Source organism: Procambarus clarkii, chromosome 80 (genome assembly GCF_040958095.1).
Source record: "Procambarus clarkii isolate CNS0578487 chromosome 80, FALCON_Pclarkii_2.0, whole genome shotgun sequence".
In the NCBI taxonomy this organism is placed as follows: domain Eukaryota; kingdom Metazoa; phylum Arthropoda; class Malacostraca; order Decapoda; family Cambaridae; genus Procambarus; species Procambarus clarkii.
The window spans coordinates 17884361-17908360 of record NC_091229.1 but is presented as its reverse complement, the minus strand read 5'-3'; the positions used below and the strand labels follow the sequence as shown (position 1 = coordinate 17908360).

Sequence of the window (24000 nt, the reverse complement as noted above, 5' to 3'; positions counted from 1 at the left end):
CCAACGCAATTCACACAAAATAATTAAATCAAAATGAAAATAAATTAAAATCTATGAAAATTCTAATTATCAATGCAATCAGAAACATAGAAATGGAATTGTAACATTTAGTATAGCATGTGTGTGTTGCTCTTACATGCAACAGATGGCGTTGTTTGTCAAGAAAAGCATAGTTTTACCTGTCACAGGTGTGGCATCTATACTTATACTTACGAAATGAATGGTATGGTAAACAACACAGCTCAATTCCAACACAATGTCACACAAAATTATTCAATAAAAAATAAAAAAATAAATCGATATATATGAAAATAAAATTTATCAATGCAATCAGAAACATTAAAATGGAATTTGTGACATATTTAGTAAAGCGTGAATAATGCTATTATGTGCAACAGATGGCGCTGTTTTTCAAAAACGCATGTTTTTACCTGTCGCAGGGGTGGCATCTATATAGTAGGTATATAAAAAGACGCGCCTAATCGAATGCAACTTTGTGTCAGAATTAAAAAGCAATCGGTGAAGAACTTTTGGAGATTACAGCGTGTGTTGCTATTATGTGCAACAGATGGCGCTGTTTTTCAAAAAAGGCATGTTTTACCTGTCACAGGTGAGGCATGTATATAGTAGGTATTTAAAAAGACGCGTCTATTCGAATGCAACGTTGTGTAAAAATTTCAAAGCAATCGGTAAAGAGGTTTCGAAGATTTCCCTCACATGAAAAACACAGTTTTTCAGAAAAGGCATGTTTTTTTTACCGTCACAGACGTGACATCTATATAGCATGTATATAAAACCCTGGCCAGATGAGAATGGAACGTTGTGTGAAAATTTCAAAGCAATCGGTGAAGAACTTTCGGAGATTAGCGATTTTGAACAAACGAACATTTCCATTTTTATTAATATAGAAGATTATTAAAGTTCTATATACAGTTAGGCTTTGGTTAGGTGTTTAGACTGTTGGTGATTGCTTGTATTTGCAGTACGTGGGTGAAGCATTTACCAACCCGTCCTCGACTCAAGTCCATTCCATCCAGCGGTCGACCCCACAGACGCATTCATAAATTGTAACATGCTGTTCATTCACAACAGGAATTTTCTCAAATATAAATTATTATGTTAATATATTTGCATATCGTGTATATATAGGCATAGGTTAGGTTAGTTTAGGTGTTTAGGTTCTGTTGGCGATTATTTGTATTTGTAGTACGTGGGTGAAGCATTTACAGCGTTGTGGTTCGAACAAAATTCGTCAGTGAAGCACTTGTTCCACCATTTGGTCTGGGAGACATCTCCCGTCACGCAGGGTGCAGTCGCGCCTCCACAGATCTCCAGTATCAGCTCTTGATACTGGTAATGGTTCAAAAGGGCCACCACTTACGGGCTATTCATGCCTGTGCCACCTCTTGGGTGGCTTAATCTTTATCAATCAATCAATCACCTGTTCCGGAAGGGATCGAACGTCATCAGTTGTGAGTCGTGTGTAAACAGTTTTTTCATTCATAAACAGCTGGGGTTTGGCGGGTGGACTTTTGTCGATGCAGTCCGTCATCATCGTCCCCTGTGTAAGAGTGCGGGACAGAACCGTCCATCCCATAATTAAACACCTGATATTACCCCTCCCTCTGTTGAAATTGACCACTGACAGAACCGTCCGTCCCCCCCCCCCTGTCTGGTAATGGTGGTATTCAGTGTAGACCCCTCCCCCACCTCCCCCCCCCTGTCTGGTAATGGTGGTATTCAGTGTGGACCCCTCCCCCACCTCCCCTCCCCCCTCCTTTGCGCATGAGGACCTACACGCTTTTGTTTATAGGAATGCGTCCCGAGGAGCTTTAAATATGGCGCCTGCAGCTTCAAATATTGTGGCTAGGAGCTTCATATATGGTAGCCAGGGGCCAGATTCACGAAGCAGTTACGCAAGCACTTACGAACCTGTACATCTTTTCTCAATCTTTGGCGGCTTTGTTTACAATTATTAAACAGTTAATGAGCTCCGAAGCACCAGGAGGCTGTTTATAACAATAACAACAGTTGAATTGGCAAGTTTTTATGCTTGTAAACTGTTTAATAAATGTAACCAAAGCCGTCAAAGATTGAGGAAAGATGTACACGTTCGTAAGTACTTGCGTAACTGCTTCGTGAATCTGGTCCCAGGAGCATACCCATCTTCCCTCAAACCACCTGGATAGTTATCTAGATATTAATGATGGTGTGAAAGCATATCACGTTCCAGTAATAGTCTTCATGTAAACTGGGAAGTGAACCTTTGTCTTAAACAGAGATTATTCTCAAGTTATAACTTTATTGTATTATAAATCGTTGGTTTAAAATATATAACACGTGTATGCTGAAAACGTTTTCTTTGAAGAATTTGGTTTTCTATAAATGGAATTCTAGGGTACAATGAAAACATTTCGAATTTCATGTTTCACATTATCGTCAATAACACACCGTATTGACGTAACCAAACATAATGAAATCCAACCTAATCTAATTAAACCTAAACCTAAAGTAACCTTAACCTAGCCTAACCATGTAGATAATAGCACTAATTGTGTAGTCTCAATTCATTCCTGTGAGTGCCAAGTCATGTGGGACTATTAGGTAATGACATTGCAGACGAAGCTGCAAAACTTGCTACTAAGAGGAGGAATGTAGACATTTCCATACCACCGAGTCTCTCCCAGATGAAGAAAGTGATTCGAAACAGAGCAATGCGTAGGCTGTACAGTGACCATCGACGCAGCAGTTGCAACATCAGGATCTGCGGGTTGGTACAAGAATTCCACCAACTACGAACCACTTAGTTTGATGAAAGGGGGTGGTAGAACAACAGAAGTGCACTTACATCGCATCAGGCTTGGATACCCATGTGCATGGGAAATAGGCTTACGGGTTCCGGAAGGTGAGAGGAAATGTCAACACTGTGGAGAAATGCCCGACAGACCACTGGAACATTATCTACCACAGTGCACAGTTACAAACCCGTTAAGATTTCACCTTCGATTCGACAGAGCAGAGGAAGTTGTTAAACACATATGGCAAAATCTTACTGAAGCGACCATACGGGTCATACATACTCATCCTCCGCCCAGGTAAACCAGAAACGAGCATCACTTAGTGGGCCAGCCAGAGGCTTAGGGCCCGCGCAGGATTATCCCTGCTAAAAAGAAAAAAAAAAAAAAAAAAAAAATTCCTGTGAGCATATTTCCTCCCTGCAGTCAGATATGATAGAGCCCAGTAGGCTCAGGAACCTGTACATCAGTTGATTACCGGTTGAGAGGCGGGACCAAAGAGCCGAAGTTCAATCCCTGCAAGCACAACTAGCTAAATGCTCACACAAACATTGGGGCCTCGCGGCTGAATGGACAGCGCTCGGGGGTAGTAGTCCTAAGGACCCGGGTTCGATTCCCAACCTATGTAGAAACAAATGGGCCGAGTTTATTTCACCCTCATGCCTCTGTTCACCTAGCTCTGTGTGTGTGTGTGTGTGTGAAACAACAACAAAATTAGTAGTTAGTAAAAGTTGATTGATTGACAGTTGAGAGGCGGGACCAAAGAGTCAGAGCTCAACTCCCGCAGACACAACTAGGTGAGTACAGGAGGAGAAATGAGGGATGTAATGCAAGCTGCATGCAGCCCGTCCATATCAACAAAGGCCTAAGCTCGTTAATCCAGCTGCCAAACCCGCTGTTTATGAATGAAACAACCCATCCTCGACTCAAATCCATTACATCCAGAGGTCGACCCCACAGAAGCAGTCATAAATTTTAACATGCATTTTAGCATTTTAACAATTTTAGTCATTCAAAACGGGAATTTTCTCAAATATAAATTAATATTATATTATATTAGCATATAGTGTATATATAGGCATAGGATAGGTGTTTAAGTTCTGTTGGCGATTATTTGTATTTGTAGTTCGTGGGTGAAGCATTTACTGCGTTGTGGTTCGAACAAAATTCGTCAGTGAAGCACTTGTTCCGGAAGTGTTCGAACGTCATCAGTTGTGAGTCGTGCAGCCCGTCCTCCAGCCCATCCACCAGCCCGTCCACCAGCCCGTCCACCAGCCCGTCCACCAGCCCGTCCACCAGCCCGTCCACCAGCCCGTCCACCAAACAAACACCCAAAAGTGATTCCATCCACCCGCCAAACCCCCTGTTTATGAATGAAAAAACGGTTTACACACGACTCACAACTGCTGACGTTCGAACACATCCGGAACAAGTGCTTCACTGACGAATTTTGTTCGAACCACAACGCTGTAAATGCTTCACCCACGTACTACAAATACAAATAATCGCCAACAGAACCTAAACTAACCTAACTTACACCTAACTATACATATAAATTTAATATATATAATAATATTACTATATAAATGAGAACAACCTTATTGTTAACATTCATTACATGACAAATTTATGAATTCGTCTCGGGGGACTGGTGCAGGTATAACGAGCCAGACCTGAGGACGGGTAGTTCAGTGACCTATAATGAGCAGTTCCCCAGGTTAACTTTGTATTTATTTATTTATGTATTTACAAGAAGTTGCATTGGGTTTGTGAGGGTACATAACATGGTCCCAAGGTCCGCTGATGGGTACGTTCTTACAGTCTTCTAAAGCCACTAACACACATTGCGTTTCGAGCAGAAACGGTCAGAAACTAGTGAGGGGGGAAGGGGGTGTTGTAGGGTGATTTGGAGAGGCCGCCCCAGCGCCCTAGTCGACGGCCTCGCTGCTCGAGACCCTTTGGTGCTGCAGGCGAGGACACTCTCCAGCAATCAGTAGTGGAGTGCTTGCCTTCTTGTGGTCTATCCTTTTGCCAAATAACAAACTGATGTGTGATAGAGGTGCAGAGAGCATCGATTTTGATGCTGGTGCCAGTACTAGCAGCATTGGCAGTAATGCTAGCAGTGCTGTGGTCATCTACACCGAGGCCTCTGGGGCCAGTACTAGCAACAGTGCCACTATAAGTAATGCTAGCAGTTCTGAGGTCTACATAGAGCCCTCTGAGTCCAGCCGTGCCTTACAGCCCAGTACCTTTGATGTATGGTAAGTCACTTCAAAGGTTTATTAGGTTGATTAGCATTGCTTTAGTCAGCGCACTGTGGCGGACTGATGTTGGTGAGAGCTGCGATCAGTCGTGTGCTGGCCTCGCCTTGTTCAGACGTAACCTCAGCCATTGTCGATCTGATTGCAACCCGTCCTCTTAAAAATAACATCGCCTTTGGCTCGTGTTCGCTGCTATGGCCGAAAGTGGACGTAATTTGAAATGGAAATCTGCTCACGAAAGTGACGTACTGCCCGGCTGCAATACATCATTTACCAGAGGTGAAGACTGGGTGTATTTCTTGTAACACTAAAGCTTTTCATAGGCAAAAAGGGCAGTTTTAATTATTTGTCGGTTAGCCCATGTTTTACACTTGGGGTAATGGGCACAAACTCCCCCTTCCCCGGTCTGTTATCTGGAATAATTATTTAATATGGACAAATAAGTGGGGGGGGGGAACCGTGTATAATTACAAGATAAATATTTAATCGTGTAAATGAATGATTAAAACACTGACATATTATTGACGATTAAATGATTTTTTGGCTTGTTTGCAAATCTTTCAATGACTATAGAATTTTGTTTTCATAGCTCATGGTAAGCCTTATACTACTAGTTTTACACAGGAGGGTACAGGAGCAGACGACTGCTGACTCCTGTTCGTTGTGTACTACTCTGGATATGACGGGCTAAGCCAGATAATGTATAAAGAATATAATCTTCTCACTATGGGACCCTTAACAAAATCATTGAATAAAATATCTTGAGTCACTCGCTAAAGGACACTGTTGTGGTTGGAAAAAAAATACTAATTATTGCTGGCTTCATATATACTAATGTCAATATAAGTCATAATGGTAAAGTCGTGAACAGGAACACATTATTCTTTACCGTTTTAATTTTACCACATGGGTGACTGGACCATTCTCAAGTAGATTGTAAGAACCACAATCGACTTGAGAATGGTCCAGGACGGGCCGAAACGTCGTCGTCCCTTCACCTTCTAGTGTGTGGTCTGGCCAACTTACTTTAGCCACTGTTGACTCAATGCCTGCATAAAGAAACGGTAGACTTTTTATGTAGTTAAATGCGAAATATTCGGGAAAAACGCAGATAGGACGAAAAGGTCTCGATCCCCGACCATTATTAACATGAGGGGTCGGTAACGTGGCTAAAAATCGACTTGATAATTGTCCAGGACGGACCGGAACGTCGTCTCTTCACTTTCTAGTGTGTGGTCTGGTCAACATTGTTGTTAGCATTGACTTGTGTCCTATAATTTCCCGAGGAAAACCTGTGAAGTGACAACACCTGTCGTAAGTCCCTCCAAACCACTTTGATTTGTCGGTATAACGACGGCTTCACTTCTTGCTGGTTGGCGTTCTATCCCCCGCTGGTCAGTGATTGGGCACCGTTCTTTCTCTCGGTATAGATCGTTGTTCTCGCATCACTTCAGTCTCGACACTCGTATTGGCTGAACTTATTCTCCTGATAATTATTTAATCATAAATTCACCGTTATATGGATATATTCTTTCCAACTATGGATAAACAATCGCTGACATGGAGGAGACAGTAATTATGAAGAGTGAAGTCACTGTGTAGCACTGTGGGGGGGGTTACTGGAGGGGAGGTGGAATGGTGTATGGTGAGCCCGTAGTGGACATACCTGGCACAGGAGCGGGGCAAGTAGCACGGGCTATGGTGAGCCCGTAGTGGACATACCTGGCACAGGAGCGGGGCAAGTAGCACGGGCTATGGTGAGCCCGTAGTGGACATACCTGGCACAGGAGCGGGGCTGTATATGGGTTGTCAAATAATAAGGGAATATATATATTAGTCTCTTGCACCTCGCTGGCAATAGGAAAGACAAAACCATCACTAGGGAAACACCGCACCAGTCTCCACCCAGACCACTCTAGCTGCCACTGTAACAAAAAAAATATAGTGGGACAGTTTTGACTGTATTCTGCTTAAAACAAACTAGCCCAAGCAACCCTCCTAACCCAACGCGGTCGATGCATAGAAGACGTCAGTATTACGCCAGTAAAACTTATTTTATTACCGTAAAAAAGTCTTCAGTAGTATGTTAGTCATTTTAAATTGTGCAAAAAAATTTGTTCATAGACTTAATTTAATGTTTTTGTATTTGTTTCTTGACCCCGGGGGGCAGGAGGTGCTGTAACCAGTTGACGCAGCCACAGACCCCGCTCAGGATAGTGAGGGCCAACTACCAGTACCTGTACGACTACCCCAACAACCAGTACCTCGACTGTGTCAGCAATGTCGCGCACGGTGAGTCTGTGTCGTGTGCTTCTGTCTGTTGTGTCAGAGTGGCGTTTGTGTCGTGTGGGGTGTGTTCCCTTGTGTGTGTATTCGTCCCCAGCTTGGTCTCCCCTTGTAGCCCCCCCCACGTTCGTCCCCAGGCTTGGTCCACCCTCGTAGCCCCTCCCCCACGTTCGTCCCCAGCTTGGTCCACCCTCGTAGCCCCTCCCCCACGTTCGTCCCCAGCTTGGTCCACCCTCGTAGCCCCTCCCCCACGTTCGTCCCCAGCTTGGTCCACCCTCGTAGCTCCCCCCCCCCCCACGTTCGTCCCCAGCTTGGTCCACCCTCGTAGCCCCTCCCCCACGTTCGTCCCCAGGTTGGTCCACTCTTGTAGCCCCCACGTTCGTCCCCAGGTTGGTCCACTCTTGTAGCCCCCCCCCCCCCGTTCGTCCCCAGCTTGGTCCACCCTTGTAGCCCCCCCCCCCGTTCGTCCCCAGCTTGGTCCACCCTTGTAGCCCCCCCCCCCCGTTCGTCCCCAGGTTGGTCCACTCTTGTAGCCCCCCCGTTCGTCCCCAGGTTGGTCCACTCTTGTAGCCCCCACGTTCGTCCCCAGCTTGGTCCACCCTTGTAGCCCCCCCCCCGGTTCGTCCCCAGCTTGGTCCACCCTTGTAGCCCCCCCCCCGGTTCGTCCCCAGCTTGGTCCACCCTTGTAGCCCCCCCCCCGTTCGTCCCCAGCTTGGTCCACCCTTGTAGCCCCCCCCCGTTCGTCCCCAGCTTGGTCTACCCTTGTAGCCCCCCCCCCCCCGTTCGTCCCCAGCTTGGTCTACCCTTGTAGCCCCCCACTTTCGTCCCCAGTTTGCGAAATGTGCTCCACCCCTGCAGGACCCCCCCCCCCCCACCCACCCAGTCATAAAAGCTACTCTAAAGTATTCGCCATCATTTTAATATTTCGCTGACATTCTCATTAAACAGTTCCTTTAATCAAGCAAAATGTGCTGTCTTTATTTTTTTTGAGGGTCGACTTCTCAGATAGTATACACGGGCTATGTGTGTATTTATGTATGTGTATATATACATTCATACACTGACTATATGTAATGGTTATAGGTTAATATATTTGGTCAAGTAGGGTAAACTGCGGTCTTGAAAGATTTAGTTGATGTGCCTTGAACTTACTCCAGTGTGTCTTACGCACAACCTCGTATTATCTGTCTAACCTTTGTAGATTAAATGACTTACAGTGTGACTATTGATTCAATAAATTAAGTGTTAAGCCAGCACGCAGCCTATGACATGTACACTATATAATGCCTTGATTGTTTTCTCATGAGAAAAACGCATATTTTTAACAGTTGGACACTGCCATCCAGCCGTGGTTAGGGCCATGGGGGCTATGGACACCGCTTTTACCTGCTCTGTGTGGGATATTGACTACGGTGAATTTCAGTACCCGAAAGAACTTCAGAAAATTCTGCCAGAGGAGTTGGACACATTACTCTTCTGTGATTCAGGGTAAGTCAATAACTGGTTCCTCAGTATCCTTGATTTGTCATTACAAAAATGGTGGATAAGGATTAGTTTCTCGTCATCTGTGTCTAAGAGTTTCATGCGAGATCTTCAACGACTCGTAAGGCCTCTTTAAGATATTCTTCTTCCACAGCCAGGCTTTTTTTGTGTGATTGAGCGGTCAGGTTGTTCTAGGTAGCGGCCCGCAGCTACACAGCCGTCAGAATACGATGGTTTGGTACGTTCAAGGACCAGAGACCAAATTCACGAAGCACTTACGACCCTCTATACCTTTTCTCAATCTTTGGCGGCTTTGTTTACAATTATTAAACAGTTAATAAGCTCCGAAGCACTAGGAGGCTGTTTATAACTAACAGTTGATTGGGAAATTTTCATGCTTGTAAACTGTTTAATAAATGTAACCAAAGCCGTCGAAGATTGAGAAGATGTAGAGGGTCGTAAGTGCTTGCCTAACAGCTTCGTGCATCTGGCTCCAAGTCTAATAGTGTCAAAATTTCCAACCATTGTTCATACTGATGTACGGCGGTGTACACTCCTGGAAATCACTAATTTATTGGGGGAAAGTAATGATAAACGTCGGGGTGAAAGTAGAGTGCAACCTCCCAAGATTTTATTACATATTTGGCTGTCGGTCTGTGATTTACCTGAATTTACCCGGGGAAGGGGTGGGGGGGGGACCATCTTGTGGCCACAACTTTGACAAGAAGCCGGCGGCTTGATTTTGAACTACTGTACAATGTCGCGCGTGGAATTTACCTTGGCGGGATATTTTTGCCCTCTATACATTCGCTCACATCCTATTCCTCCTAGCACATGTTTACACCCGCCCACACGCCCACCAACACACACGCCCACACGCCCACCAACACACACGCCCACACGCCCACCAACACACACGCCCACACGCCCACCAACACACACGCCCACACGCCCACCAACACACACGCCCACCAACACACCCGCCCACACGCCCACCAACACCCATTGTTTGTGTGGGTTATTATGAGCTCAGTCTCCTGGACCCCAGGTGCATATATCTTTAAAACAAATGCCATATTTCTTTGCTTTAAACCCCATTGGTTAGTGGGAAAAGTAGGATCCCTATTGAAATTGGATAATGTAGCTCAATTATATATATTTTTGTTATGGTACGCCTTAGCAATAAACAGGTACCTGGGATGTAGAAGACTGTTGTGGGCAGCATCCCGGAGAAGGTAAGTTGGTATATTTTCCAGGGGAAACTTCTAAGCCTAACACAGTTAATGTTCACTTTTGGAAACCACGAAACAGAGCGTCCTTTCAGTATTAGAGTACCATCAGACCGTTATTAAATATATATGAGATTGATTTTGGTTAGCATTTTGAGTTCCTCGTCATATTGAATTTGTTTAAAAAACCTGCATGTGACAAAATTTTCTTTTAGATTAAAATATATATAACCTGGTGTTTTATGGTATTGTTTCTTTGCAATAACTGGAATTAATCTCCAAACTGACACGAGGGCTGCCACACTCGTACACTAGCATAGTCATAAAGGAAGATGCTGGACATAGTAATCCACGGGAAATTATTTTTAGGCATTCATGTGCGAAACAAATGCCCAAGATAGTACTGTACCATAAATATTAGTGAAACGTGGCAGGGTCGCTCCGTAGAGTTTGCCGCAGTGGTCCAACCCCTCTGGAATCCAGCTGTATTTTAGGTACATGAAAACTTAGTGTATCTTACAGAATCTAGACCAGGGGTGGGCACCCTCTGGCACGCGTGCCAAACTTGGCACGCCAATGACTTGTCTCTGGCACGCAAGAGCATAGGTTACCCTAAGCACAGATTTGTCTTCATGCAAGTTTTTATTCTATTTGTGTTGATGAAAGTACAGACATTACATCATCAGCTAGGCTAGCCATATATTCTAGATTTTGTAGGGGTGATGAAGTATGTGAAGAGATGGTTGCTCTTGCATCACTACCTGAGCGTACTACCGGGGCTGAAATATGTAAAACAGTTGTGAACGAATTCTCTACTCGGCAAATTGACATTTCAAAAGTAGTATCCGTTACAACAGATGGTGCCCCAAACATGACTGGTGAGAAGGCAGGATTTGTAAATCTGTTTGCAAAAAGTGTTGGTCATCCACTGATTGGCTATCATTGCATCATACATGAGGAGGCTTTGTGAAAAAGCTGGCCTAAAGGAACTGCAAGAAGTGATGCAAACAGTTACCAAGGTTAATTACATTTGTGGTCGGCCTTTAAATAAGACAATTTCAAACTCTACTGGATGAGGTAGAATCTGTGTATAAAGGACTGAAAATGTACAACCATGATCGTTGGCTTAGCAGAGGCTTGGTTCTGAAATGATTTATTGAAGGCTTAGATAAGATAAAGCTCTATTTGAACGACCAACAAGTGTCATACCAGGAATTTTCTGACATCGTGTGGGTTTGTAAACTGATGTTTTTTGCAGATTTTTGTGAACATTTAAATGAATTGAATATTAAGTTACAGGGCGCTGGTAAGACACTTCATGTTGTGTTTTGTTACATAAAAGCTTTTGAAATGAAGCTTAAAGTTTTTAAGAGGGATGTAGATAATGAGAGATTTAGATACTTTCCAAACCTAAAGAGGTACATCAGTGATCTAAAAGATGACAGAACAGACCACAAATGTCTTCAAAAGCTGTTTGTAAACATTATCGAGTCAACAGTTTGGCAGTTCTCTAAAAGATTTGCCAAATTCAGAGAACTGGAAGACACAGTAAAGTTCATCAAGTTTCCAGACAGCATCAAAATGGATGAATTGAACTTGCAAATGTTTTCATGGATAGACATGGATGATTTTGAGATGCAGTTGATTGAATTTCAGAGTAGCTCAATTTGGAAGCAGAAATTTGTTGACCTTAGAGTTGACTTGGAAAATATTGAGAGAGAGAGATTAGAGATGAAAGTAACAAAGAGAAATGCGGAAAACGAAGTATTAAGGACTTGGAATACTATTCCAAAAAATTGTCCGTTTAAAAAACCTTGCAACAGCATTGCAAACCATGTTTTCGTCTACATATCTTTGCGAATCTTTGTTCTCAATTATGAACTTTAAGTCTCGTAACAGGAGTAGCATGACAGATGAAACTAGCGCTGCATGCATATCTCTCAATGTTACTAAATATAAACCCGATGTAAAATCTGTCATCAGTTATGCAGCAGCAGAAGTCTCACTGACAGTATATAAAAGGAGTCAACAAGTTTTTTGTTGTATTCTATTAAAGTCACAAAAGCTTAAAGGCTGTTGAAATGTACTTCTGAAGGTTAAATAAATTTGTTCTGTTTTTTTTATACTATGTTTTACTGCACTGAGGTAATTTATTATTTTTTTCGTTTAAAAAGTTCTTAAGAGATACCAAATATGTTCTAAAAAAAAATGGTTGGCACGTGGAAAAAGTTTGTGTCAGAGACTTGGCTGATTTTGGCGCGCACTCTCAAAAAGGTTGCCCACCCCTGATTTAGACAGAAAAGGGAAGACTGTTGAAAGGGGACTCTGATAGTTTGTTTACAGATGTGTATTAATGTATAACAATTTTTTTGCATTGCAATAATTCTTCTAATTATCAAAAGGCACCAAACCGGGAAAGCTATGTAACATATAATTCTACTAAATTTGCGAGTACTTTTCCAGTGTGATTATAACTTCCGTTCTGGAAACGGTGAAATGGATGATAGTGAATAGATAGGTTGGTGCATAACGATTCATATAATTTACATATTCATCACTGTTCACTTTCTTGTATTCTCATATTCAGTGTTTGCATGATATTTATATAATTGCATGGTGATATTTATATAATTGCATGGTAATTATTGATCAACTTCAATGGTAACAATTCACAACATAAATGAGAATTGTGCAATATATATTGGAAATTCTATTAATTGTTAAGACTAGTTTAAACAAACTCGGTGATGGAGAAAAAAGCAGACCATATGTTATCAAGGGGGGGGGGAGGGCCTTCAAATTAATATTACAAATTTATGTCGGTTTGACAGGTCCGAGGCGGTTGACCTTGCCCTGCAACTCTCCAGACTCTCAACGTCTGGCACAGACGTGATTGTGGTTAACCATGCTTTCCACGGAGCTCTAGATTCTGTCCACCAACTTTCTGCAAAGATCGACCAATCTAAGAGTCGACGTGAGTTTTTAATCGGCACTATAAAGTTATTATTTTTAAATCTTGCTTTTGTAGCGACAGTATTGTAATTTATTAATCTTGTGTATCATACATAATCATATGTTTAAATTATATCGATGGAAAATATTGTAGTACTTTGTGTTTAATTCGCTTCTTTTCATTCTTGACAGCAAAGGCAGATTGGGTGCATTGTGTGGCCCTGCCTGATCTCTACAGAGGCCAATACCAGAGTAATGATCCACTAGCGGTTGACAAATATATAGCTGATGCAAAACGTGTAATGGATTCGGTCGTACAAGAGGGAAAGAAGGTCGTTCTTTTGTTTAAAATTTGATATTTCATTGAATTAAGTTTTAAAGCATATATTTAGTTCATCTCATTTGGATCTGTTGCTGCATGGCCTGCATAAATAGTACTGTACTATGCAGTACAAACAGCATGAATAGTGACTTTGTGCCAAAGTCAAATTATATGGGTTGTGGCCTTCAGGTAAATACAGGGAACACACACACACACTAGTGGCCTCGACAAGGGCCAGAAGCCAGCGGCTTGTCAAGGACCTCCCCCTCCCCCCCCCCTTTCCCATTTGCCCGGATTTTTTCCAGTTGGATTTTAAAATTAAACAATTTTGGCATTTACAGCTTTAGTGGGTTAGCAGTTCTGTGAATTTATAACCATAAAGGTGAAAAAGCATCTCCTGGTTTCAGTTCTACATTTTGGCTTGTTGAGCTTGAAACTTTCTCCTGCTCCTTGTTAATGTTACATCTAAACTTTTAAATAAGTGGTCTGGATCAATATCCTCTATATTGTTCAGTATTTTAAGCTTCAATGAGATCCGCCCAGTCATGCCTGGTTTGCAGAGTTGTTAGCACTGTGGCCCTCAACCGTTCCTGGTGTGAGAGCTGACATGGCTCTGGAATTATTTTTGTGGCCCGGTATTGAACTGTCTCCAGAGCAGCTATGTCCTTCTGAAGATGAGGTTTCCATGCTTGGATACAATAACCCAAATTAGGGAGCACCAGAGATTTGTACATTTGAATCGAAACCGTCTTTTCCTTAAAGTCAAAGGTACGCTTGATTATTCCTAGGGTTTCGTTAGTTTTTTATTTCTGCTGCTCCTTCATTTTGTGCAACTTTCAGTGAATGGTGGACTTTTACTCAAGGGTCCTTTTGATAAGGTATCACATGGAAGAATGACAAGGAATTACAAGCGCGTGGAATAAATGGTAGTATACTAAATTGACAAAGATAAAATAAATAAATGTTTATTCAGGTAAGGTATATACATACAAGTGATGTTACATTAATGGATTGATATATAGATAGAGCTAGTACATACAATGCCTAAAGCCACTATTACGCAATGCGTTTCGGGCAAAAATGCGTTTCGGGATGGTTGTCCTAAATAGAAATAAATCTTGCTGAAGAAATGGGATGAGTAGGGTACCGCAAGGTTCCATTTTGGGGGTCCAACTCTTGTCGTGTAAGTCATTGACATGTATGAAAATATTATAAACTACATCAAATTTGCAGATAACACATGGTAAAGTCTGAAATGAAAGTGATGTAGAGGCCTGGCAAGAACTTCACAAATGGTTGGAATATTAGCAAAAAAAACTTATCTTTTGGCATAAGAATGCACATCACAATTGCCAAATAAAAAACTATCTTGCAGCATGATGATGAAGGGACCTCAGTCAGAATCACCAGTTACTGAAAGTTGCAAAAGTTGTACATTAAGTGGAAACTGCAGTTACAAAAAATATCTACCAAACCCTAGGAACAGACTAACATTTTGACTTTAAGGAAAAGTAGTTATTCAACTGTACAAGTCTCTGGTATGCCCCCATTTGGACTCCTATGTTAAAGCATTGAGACCCCTTCTTTAGAAGGACATATACTGAATCTGCTTCGGCAAAGTTCGACCGGGTGACAAAAATCGTCCCATAGCCAAGTAAACTCCCATATCAGAAATAGTTGAGGGCCACATGGCTAACAACAATGCAAACCAGATATGACAGGGCTGATCTCGTCAAAACTTATAAAATGCTGAACAACTTGGAGGATATTGATCTAGACCATTTCTTTGAAAGGTCAAATGTAATGCAAACAATCAACAATAACTTAAAAGTTCACACATTACAGTTACAGTTTAGGACAAAAAAGTTTTCTTACCATAGGGTTATAAACCCATGGAACTGCTTACCTGCCAAAGCTGTAAGTACCAAGACATTGCTGCAGTTAAAAATCCAGCTGGATAAGGGTAAGCTACCAGTAGTACAGTCAAGTTCGTTCTCGACTCTCAATCAGGAAATCGTAGTTCAAATATCAGACAGAACAGAAATGGTTGGGAGGGTTTCCTGTAACCTAATGCATCTGTTCACCTAACAATAAATAGGTTCCCAGGAGTTAGCTTGTAGTCGGGTTGTACCCTGGGGAAGGGTTAGTAATTTGATCCTGGTGGGAGGGGGAGGAGGTATTGACTTCAATACAAGATTAATGTGTATACCGTGTATACACTGGCTGCCTGTCCCCCCAACACAATGATTTATTTATTAAAACATCATCAGGGAAAATGGTATCTGACAAACTGCTGGCTTTCTGTCTAGGTTGAGGCCACTAGAGATAGTGGCCCACAGATAAATTTTGGTAAATACCTGCAGCTATAAGGTTTGGAACGTTTACCCTCTTTTAATCAATTCATTGCTTCTAACTTTCCTTGTCTGAACTGTGTTCCCTGGATAGCGAGACCTACACCTCCATGGGGTCACCATTCTCTCGGGGGGGGGGTGGGGGGGATCAAAGGTGGGGTTCCAACTCCCTCCAGCATGTGGGGGTGGGAGGCCAATATTGGGGGTCATTCCTCCTGAGGTAGGAGTGAACAGGAAAGGTGGAGCTCCACTATCATCCCTCCTCCCTGGGAGTAATGTCCCCAATATCCTCTTCCTCTGGAGAGAGTGGAAGCCCACTGTTCCCCTTGAAGGGGAAGGGAACTATCAGGAAAAAGCATAAAGCCAGTACGGCTGTATAGTACTGGGAAGGGATCAGGAGAAAGATTTGGTATGGGACAGAGAAGGAATGGTGCCCAACCACTTGGATGGTCGGGGACTGAACACCGGCCTGCATGAAGCGAGACAGTCACTCTGCCGTTGCACTTAAGGCAATGACTGTGGAGCTTCCAGGGGGGGGTACAAGTGTGATCAATTGCAGTCCTTTAATACCCTGCTGTATTTTTAATTATGTATCTTACCATAAATTAATCTAAATAAATAAAAATGTAAATGTTCGTTTGTTCAAAATCGCTAATCACCGAAAGTTCAGATTGCTTTGAAAATTTGACGTAACGTTCCATTTGCATATGAGTTTTTATATACCTACTACTGTATATAGATGTAACTGGTAAAAAAAAGTTTTTATTTGTTTATTTTTAATCAGTGCCATCTGTTGCACGTAAAGGCAACACACGCTATACTAAATATGTCAAGATTCATTTCAATGTTTCCAATTGCATTGATAAATTGAATTTTCAGATTTTGACTTGTTTTCATTTTGATTTAATTATTTTGTGACATTGCATTGGAATTGAGCCGTGTTGTTTACCATACTGTTCATTTCGTAAGTAATGTTTATTTTTTATTTTCATTTTTTCATTTTGTTTTTTTAACTTATTTTTCAGTGATGGGAACATCAGATCATTTGGGAATGCATCGAACGAGGCAGAGGGGGATGGTGGGGAGGACTAGGGGACGGGGGGAAGGGGGAAATGAAGAGGACGGGGGGGGGGGGTAATGGAGAGGACGGGGGGGGGGGGGGTAATGGTGGGGAGAAGGGGCAACAGAGGGTGTAATGGTGGGGAGGATGGGGCAACAGTAGGGGTTTGTAATGGGGGAAAGAGGGGGGGGTAATGGTGGGGAGGGGCAGGGCAGGGGAGGGTTGCTGTGGCTCAGCAACGCATTCTCGTTGCCGAGCCCAGCAACGCATGGCCGGGTACAGCTAGTGAGCAAATAAATTTAAAAAAGTTTAAATTAATCAAGAAGTTTATAAATTACAGTATTTAAGTTTGAGCTTTTTATTTCCTAAAGTATATAAACCCTTAAATATTCTGCATTTTTTTGTTAATGCCACATGTTAATAATTGATTTTTATTATCACTTGTGTTTGTTAGTTTTAAAGGTTTGTAAGGGTTCTAGTTAGTGGATGAGGAGAGAAACCCTCCTCTTCATTGTCATGCTTTATTATAATACTGATAAATAATTTTTATTTAAAATAAAATGTAGAACATTGTACAGTGGCTGCAATGTTTACAAGAGTACAGTATCTTGGATTGACATGATTTCTCTATTGCAGATCGCGTGTTTTATAGCGGAGCCCATGCTGACAATACCTGGTTGCATTGTTCCTCCCAACACCTGGCTCAAAGAAATGTACAAGTAAGTTCAAAGCGATCTCGGACCTGGCTCTTATTTTCACGATTTCTCACTCCCACCTATTAAGTAGATAACATTATGTATTCTATGTTGGATCTATTGTATAATAGTATAGATAAGTAGTCTATTTAGGATCTTTATTAAATACAGTACTGGTTGTTTTAGTATTGCCAGTGTGACGGGAAATGTTGGTGGTCGGGCAGTCTCTGTAATGCCAGTCACAAAATTAAAAAAAAAAAAAAAGTTAAACTGCAAAGGTGTCTTCAGTGAGATAAACTATAGGATAAAGCAGAGGGGAAAAAAACATTTAAAAATACTTTACTTTAAAAATTAAACATATTACAAAAAATATCCAGGTTGGCTTTAATACAAATTGTGCAAAACAAACAAGATGAACAATCAAATTTACGTTACGTTAAGGTGCAAAATAAAATATGGTGCAGAATGCTGTTAGCTAGTCTGACAGACTAAATCCGTTACCACACCAAGATGTGTCAACGGGTCTACTCAGTTGAGCACACAGGAGTAATCTGAATCTTGTAGAGCTTGGTAGCCCTATTTATACAGAATATCGGCCGGGCAGATGGCGCTGATGGCTTCTTTAACTATGAACTGGCTCACTTAAACTACTTGTTTCGGAGGGCGTGGCCTCCCAGCGACCCAGGTGCGAGGAGGGGTGATGGGCAGTAGGGTAGGTAGACTGGTGGTATTGTCTAGACGTCTGGAAGTAGTAGTGTTTGTTGTTCTTGGCTGCAGTTCTTTATTATATAGATGTGAATGAGTAGAATAGGTGATAAGGGAGCAGGCCGAATCTTACTAGAAATTTTACCATGACCAGATTCTGCCTACCGAGGGTAACGTGGACAAGGCAACTCTGATAATCTTGCCTAGAAATACTCCTCAAATTAGACTGCAATGTATCTGTTGATAATCATCAAATTTTTCTATGATGTACCTACTTTTTTTTTTTTTTCTTTTTTTTTTTTTTTTTTTTTAAAGATATATACAAGAGTTGTTACATTCTTGTACAGCCACCAGTATGCGTAGCGTTTCGGGCAGGTCCCTGGAATATGATCCCCTGCCGCGAAGAATCGTTTTTTCATCAAAGTACACATTTTACTGTTGCGTTAAACAGAGGCTACAGTTAAGGAATTGCGCCCAGTAAATCCTCCCCGGCCAGGATACGATCCCATGACATGGCGCTCGCGGAACGCCAGGCGAGTGTCTTACCACTACACCACGGAGACTGTATTATTTTATTATACTGTTATTTTTATTTTGTATTTTTATTATACATATTTCTTCAAATTTTCTTACAATGTACTTGTTAACATTTTCCAATTTTGCTACAAATTACCTACAATAATTATGTCAGATTAAGGACCTGCCCGGAACGCTATGCGTGATGGTGGCTTTACAAGAATGTAAAAACATCAATGCTATGTACTCTCATAAACCCAATGTACCTTCTTGTATGTACCCCAGTATATATATATAGAGAATTTATATACCACATATATAATAGTGATATACAGTATTGGGTTGCATAGTGGCTGCACCATGGAGTTTCTATCAAACCATTTATCAGATGTCACCTTAACCCCACTGGACTGTAAAACAGCCATAGATAGCATATTCATGCAATTCTATATTCATCAAGAATTGCAAAAAAAACTCTATCTAAGGCCCTAAATATCTTTGAAGGTGGACCCTAGGTACTGGTGGTGTTGCCACAATACAGGTAAAGCAATGGAGTTCACACCACTTCACAAAGGAAGTGGTGGAATTAAAGCAGATGCAAAACATTATAGACTATTAGCTCTTAACATCACATATCTTAAACAATTTTGAAAAAAAAAAAGTTAAAAAGCAAGATTACAATGTATGAAATCAGTCTACATAACTGGGCAACATGGATTCAGGACAGGGTGCTCCTGCCTCTTGCAGTTGCTAAACCACTATTACATGGCCTAAGAAGCCATGGAAGATGGGCCAAACACTGTTGTAACATATAGTACTGTATACAGATTTTGCAAGTTCAACATGTGTGACCATGGTGTTATTGCATTTAATATGCATGCCAAAGAAATTGCTGGCAAAGTACAAAGATAGGTTTTTAACTCACTGATGAACAGAACCCAGAATGCAATCGTCTACAAAGTAAAATCTGCATCATCTACTGTGAAAAGCTCGGTCCCCAACTTACAGTACTGTGCTTGCTCCGGCACTTTTCCTTGTTATCATAACATAGACAAGGATACAAATTATAGTACTGTCATTTGCAAATGACATCAGAGGACACAGCAAACCTCCAATCTGATGTTAATAAAAGCTTTCTGTGAGTCACAAACTAATATGCTTAATGAAGTTAAGTTCCTGTTACTGCACTATAGGGGGAAAAAAAACAAAAAAAATGCAGTTAAACCACACAATTGAAAGAAAAACCAATGTAAAAGGCTTGAGCAATTATGTCAAGACCTTTTAAAAGCACAATGTAGTAGCCATCACAATTGCAAAAAAAATAAATGACAGGTTTTTGGATGGAATAACAAGAACCTTTAGAACAAGAGATGCCACAGCAATGATCATACTTTTCAAGATACCGTACTAGTGTTCTTTAGAGTGGAATATTGATGCACACTAACAGCCTCTTTCAGAGCTGGAGAAATTACTGACCTGAAGAAGAGTATTATACCAAACAGGACATAACTGGCCAACCTTTTGCAGTGTTCAAATGAGAACTTGACAAACTCCTTCAAAGAATACCTGATCAACCAGGCTGTAACGCATGTGACAGGCTGCAAGCAGCGGCATTCAATAGCCTAGTTGACCAGACTATCAACCAGAAGGCCTAGTCTCTGACCAGGCCTTCAGGTTGGTGGAAAAATTGATCCTTGAAATGGACAGGTTTAAAACAGATGAGGTAGCACAGCTCGAAAATGAGGTACAAGGTGGAACTCCACTCCTTTCTGAATGGTCCCTTGATAGTGCTCTTTCCTGCCCTTGAGTTCCAGATTTTCCATGTGCTTGATTGGCATGGACTTCAGGGGGTGGTTACTGGGTTCCATATCCTTGTTGTGGTAGGTATTGTAATGCTACCTGGTAGTTGTCAGTGTAACAGTTACTACACACAGAGCAATATTTGCCTACCCTTTTGATCCAAATGATTGCTTACCAGGGGTGTTGAGTGGTTTTAGTCTTGCAGCAATGTATCTTTGGATTAAGATGCATGCTACTGTCTCCCCACTCCTAAACTATAGAGGAAGACCATTTGAAATTTTGTCACTGAAGCAAAATATCTACTAGAGCTTCATGTTGGCACTGTCTTGGGTGGACCTAGGTCTTGGCTCGGACTCGGGGAACAACCAAGGGGCCATTTAGATTCGAGTATTTCACTCGACTAGTGACAAGGATGTTACAGAACATCCTTTTTCTATACAGGAACCTTTCAGCTGCAACAACACATTTTAATATTTCTTTTTTTTTTACCTTATCATTAATTATTGACAGTAGGGTCTTTTAGTAATTTTATTTTGTCAACAGGATGGTGCGAGAATTTGGTGGACTCTGTATAGCTGATGAAGTACAAACAGGCCTCGGTAGAATTGGTTCACACTATTGGTCATTCCAAGCCCATGATGTCACTCCAGACATACTCATCATTGGAAAGTCACTTGGTAATTATACACATGTTAAGCATAATGAAAAATACATTAAATATAATAAAAATAGTTAGTTTAGTCTTGCAGGTCCTGGCATTAATAAACTGATTTTTGAGTTGCCTATATTTTTTCCCTAAAATAAGTTGTCCATTGAGTAAGAGCATCCATATCCAGTCTGGCAGAGCATGGTGCTCTGCCTATTTTTCTACTGACCTCCTGGAGGTCACTAGAAAAAGTCAAATGTTGCAGAATGACCCAATAGCAGCCCCATTCATAAAAAATGCTAGCCCAACAGAGCCCCCTTACCCACTCTTGACATCACAGTTGACTACCAAGAGAGCATCTTTAACTACCTCAATTGACCACCAGACCTGCCAACTTGCCAAGTCAGAAAGCATGTGATGGATATTGGAAACCTTCGTAATGTGCATAAAAAATGTGGAAGAAATACTAAAGAACTAGGACAAAAATTAAGTCTAGGAGTGGTTTTGGACAGCAAAATGTCACTAGAGGACCAAATTAAATGCATTGAGAGAAGCCTATGCTATGCTTGTGAATGTCGGAATCTTTTTTTTTTTTTATAATTCATGCATGGAGAGATACTAAAGAAATTATTCATGACACTTAAAACTAAAATTAGAATGCAGCAGTTGTATTTTTTCCCCCTAGGTATTAATTATTTTTTCCTTGTTTAAATAATCTAACTGGACATTTCAGAATTAGGTTGCAAGTAAATGGGCAACCCGTTCTCGCAAATTTAATAAGTCAATATTGACTTGTTAAATTTGTGAGAACGGGTTGAAATGGGGTACAAATTTTGTAAATAATTTTTCTTGATATTCACAGGCAATGGGTATCCAATGGCATCCGTTGTGACATCCAACAAAATTGCAGCTCTTTTGGGTGAACGCATAAGAGAGGTAAATACAGCAGTTGGTATTATCACACGTTGCAAGACATTAGTATGTTAACACATCAGTTCGTTGCAATCTTAAGTGCCAATAAAATGTCACTGTAGCTGAAGCCACAACCATCTAAAGATGACGTTATAAATACAGTATCATTTGCCTAAAAGAGATTCTTGACCATAAAGTTTAAGTTTTAGTGCAATTGTCATTTGTAGTACAGTATACATTGTTATTAGTCATAAAAAATTAAGTTCATAGGTCACACGAGGGCCAGCAAGGAAAAAATCTGATCCAGTAATCTGCATTACACACTTCCCCTTATTTTTTCATTAGACATACTTTTCCCTTATTTTTTTCAGTCTTATTTCCCCATTTACTCTAAGTTATGTGACCAGTCTCTCTTAAGTTCTGCACTATTCCTGATATTTTGTCTACAAATGTTGTATTAATGTACTCGTGTGTCAGTACCCGTGTACCAAAATGATGGATGCAGCAGGATGTTCAGTGCTGAAGGTGCTGCAGGACGAGCAGCTTATGGAGAATGCTGTTGAAGTTGGAGCACTTCTTAAAACTGAACTGCTTCGTCTTCAGCAAGAGTATGACTGTATAGGTATGTATCACAAAACTTCATTCCATTGTCAACCAAAATATTGTTGTAGTGTAAGGCCTTTATCAATGTTGTGTAAATTTTATGTAGTGCATAACCACACTTGTAGCTTTGTATAGTATTCTGATTGCATATATCTTACTGAAACAATGTACAGAAAATACACAAAATCAAAAATATATAATTGACAAATAGTCTTGATTTTTCTGACCCAGCACAGGTTTTAGATACTGTACTCAAATGCGTCCCACAAAGGTGGAGGCCCTACTAAAATTAACAATCGTATCCCTATGTCAAACCTACTCATATTATCTAATATTCGACAAACTTGCCAATACCACATGCACGATATGCAGCGTTACTCCTACCTAGCAAAACACAATCTACAAAAGTCGATGCAAATTTGTCTTTGGATTCTTGAAGGTCACAGATGCAATTGTAATACATATTATAATCTTGATACACTAGAATCTTGACCCAAATGAGAACCTAATGGGCCAATTGTCATTAATAAAAGGCTTTTCAAAATGTTGGCTCTGTAATAACCTTAAGTTACATTATGTAGTTAAATATTTTTTTTGTTACTACACGTGATCTCATTCTGTGACAGGTGTCAGTATGTTGCTGCTATTCATCCTATATTCAGTTAATATTGCCATTTTTCCAGTGCACCATATTTGGCTCGCTCAGCTGGACAGTTGTGTGGCTTGTGAAGTTGCAATTTTGCGAGACAATAGAATATAGCAAAACTGTACATAGGTTTATGGTGTTTGTGGTACATCATGTTTGGCTAGTCTGGTGAAGCAATGTCTTCTTGGCTTCTACCTAGACCCCTTGAAACCATTATGTATTCCCTCTAGTTCCTCCTTCATGAATCTTTCTCAAAGTTTTTGACATCAATCTTTCTCGTGCACCATTGGAACCTACTTAGCCTCTGTTAAATTTTTTTGTCTGAATAAATTTTGGGCCTTTCTCCCTGGCCTTTATCCAACCACTTGGGCTGGATGGTAGTGACAAGTCTCACTTCAAGCAGGTCAGTGTTCAATCCCCCAACTGTCAAAGTGGTTGGGCACCATTCCTTTCTCGATCCCTTCAAAGTGCTATACCAGTATATCTAGTTGTAATGGTTTGGTGCTTTCTCCTGATAGTTCCCTTCCCCTCCCTGACCTTTGCAATGGGCAATAGTCGGGGAGCTACATGACCTTTTCAGCCATCGTGGCTTTCTCATTTGGTTGGAGGTGGTTTTTTATACATCTCTCTGTAACCCCTTATTTTTGCCTAAAATTTAGCTCATTTTAAGAGCTTGAGAAAGTTTGAGTTTCATATAAATGAGCCTTCTAGATATCATTTTGGGCTGGATGTGGTATTG

The 24000-nt window shown here is 41.2% G+C and overlaps 1 protein-coding gene across 3 annotated transcripts in view; it reads left to right on the top strand.

The window, feature by feature from the left end:
• Positions 1-24000, top strand: part of LOC123746371 (5-phosphohydroxy-L-lysine phospho-lyase) — a 48567-nt gene that overhangs the window by 20615 nt on the left and 3952 nt on the right. For 2 of the 3 annotated variants that reach the window (XM_045727870.2, XM_045727874.2), the window contains exons 3-10: positions 7227-7348; positions 8671-8830; positions 12885-13027; positions 13198-13337; positions 17375-17457; positions 20998-21131; positions 21963-22036; positions 22490-22634. In XM_045727870.2, coding sequence (XP_045583826.2) covers positions 7227-7348; positions 8671-8830; positions 12885-13027; positions 13198-13337; positions 17375-17457; positions 20998-21131; positions 21963-22036; positions 22490-22634 — 1001 coding nt within the window. Of the gene's footprint in view, positions 1-4741; positions 5057-7226; positions 7349-8670; positions 8831-12884; positions 13028-13197; positions 13338-17374; positions 17458-20997; positions 21132-21962; positions 22037-22489; positions 22635-24000 lie in introns of those variants that run through there. The other variant, XM_045727869.2, reaches the window with a different exon arrangement.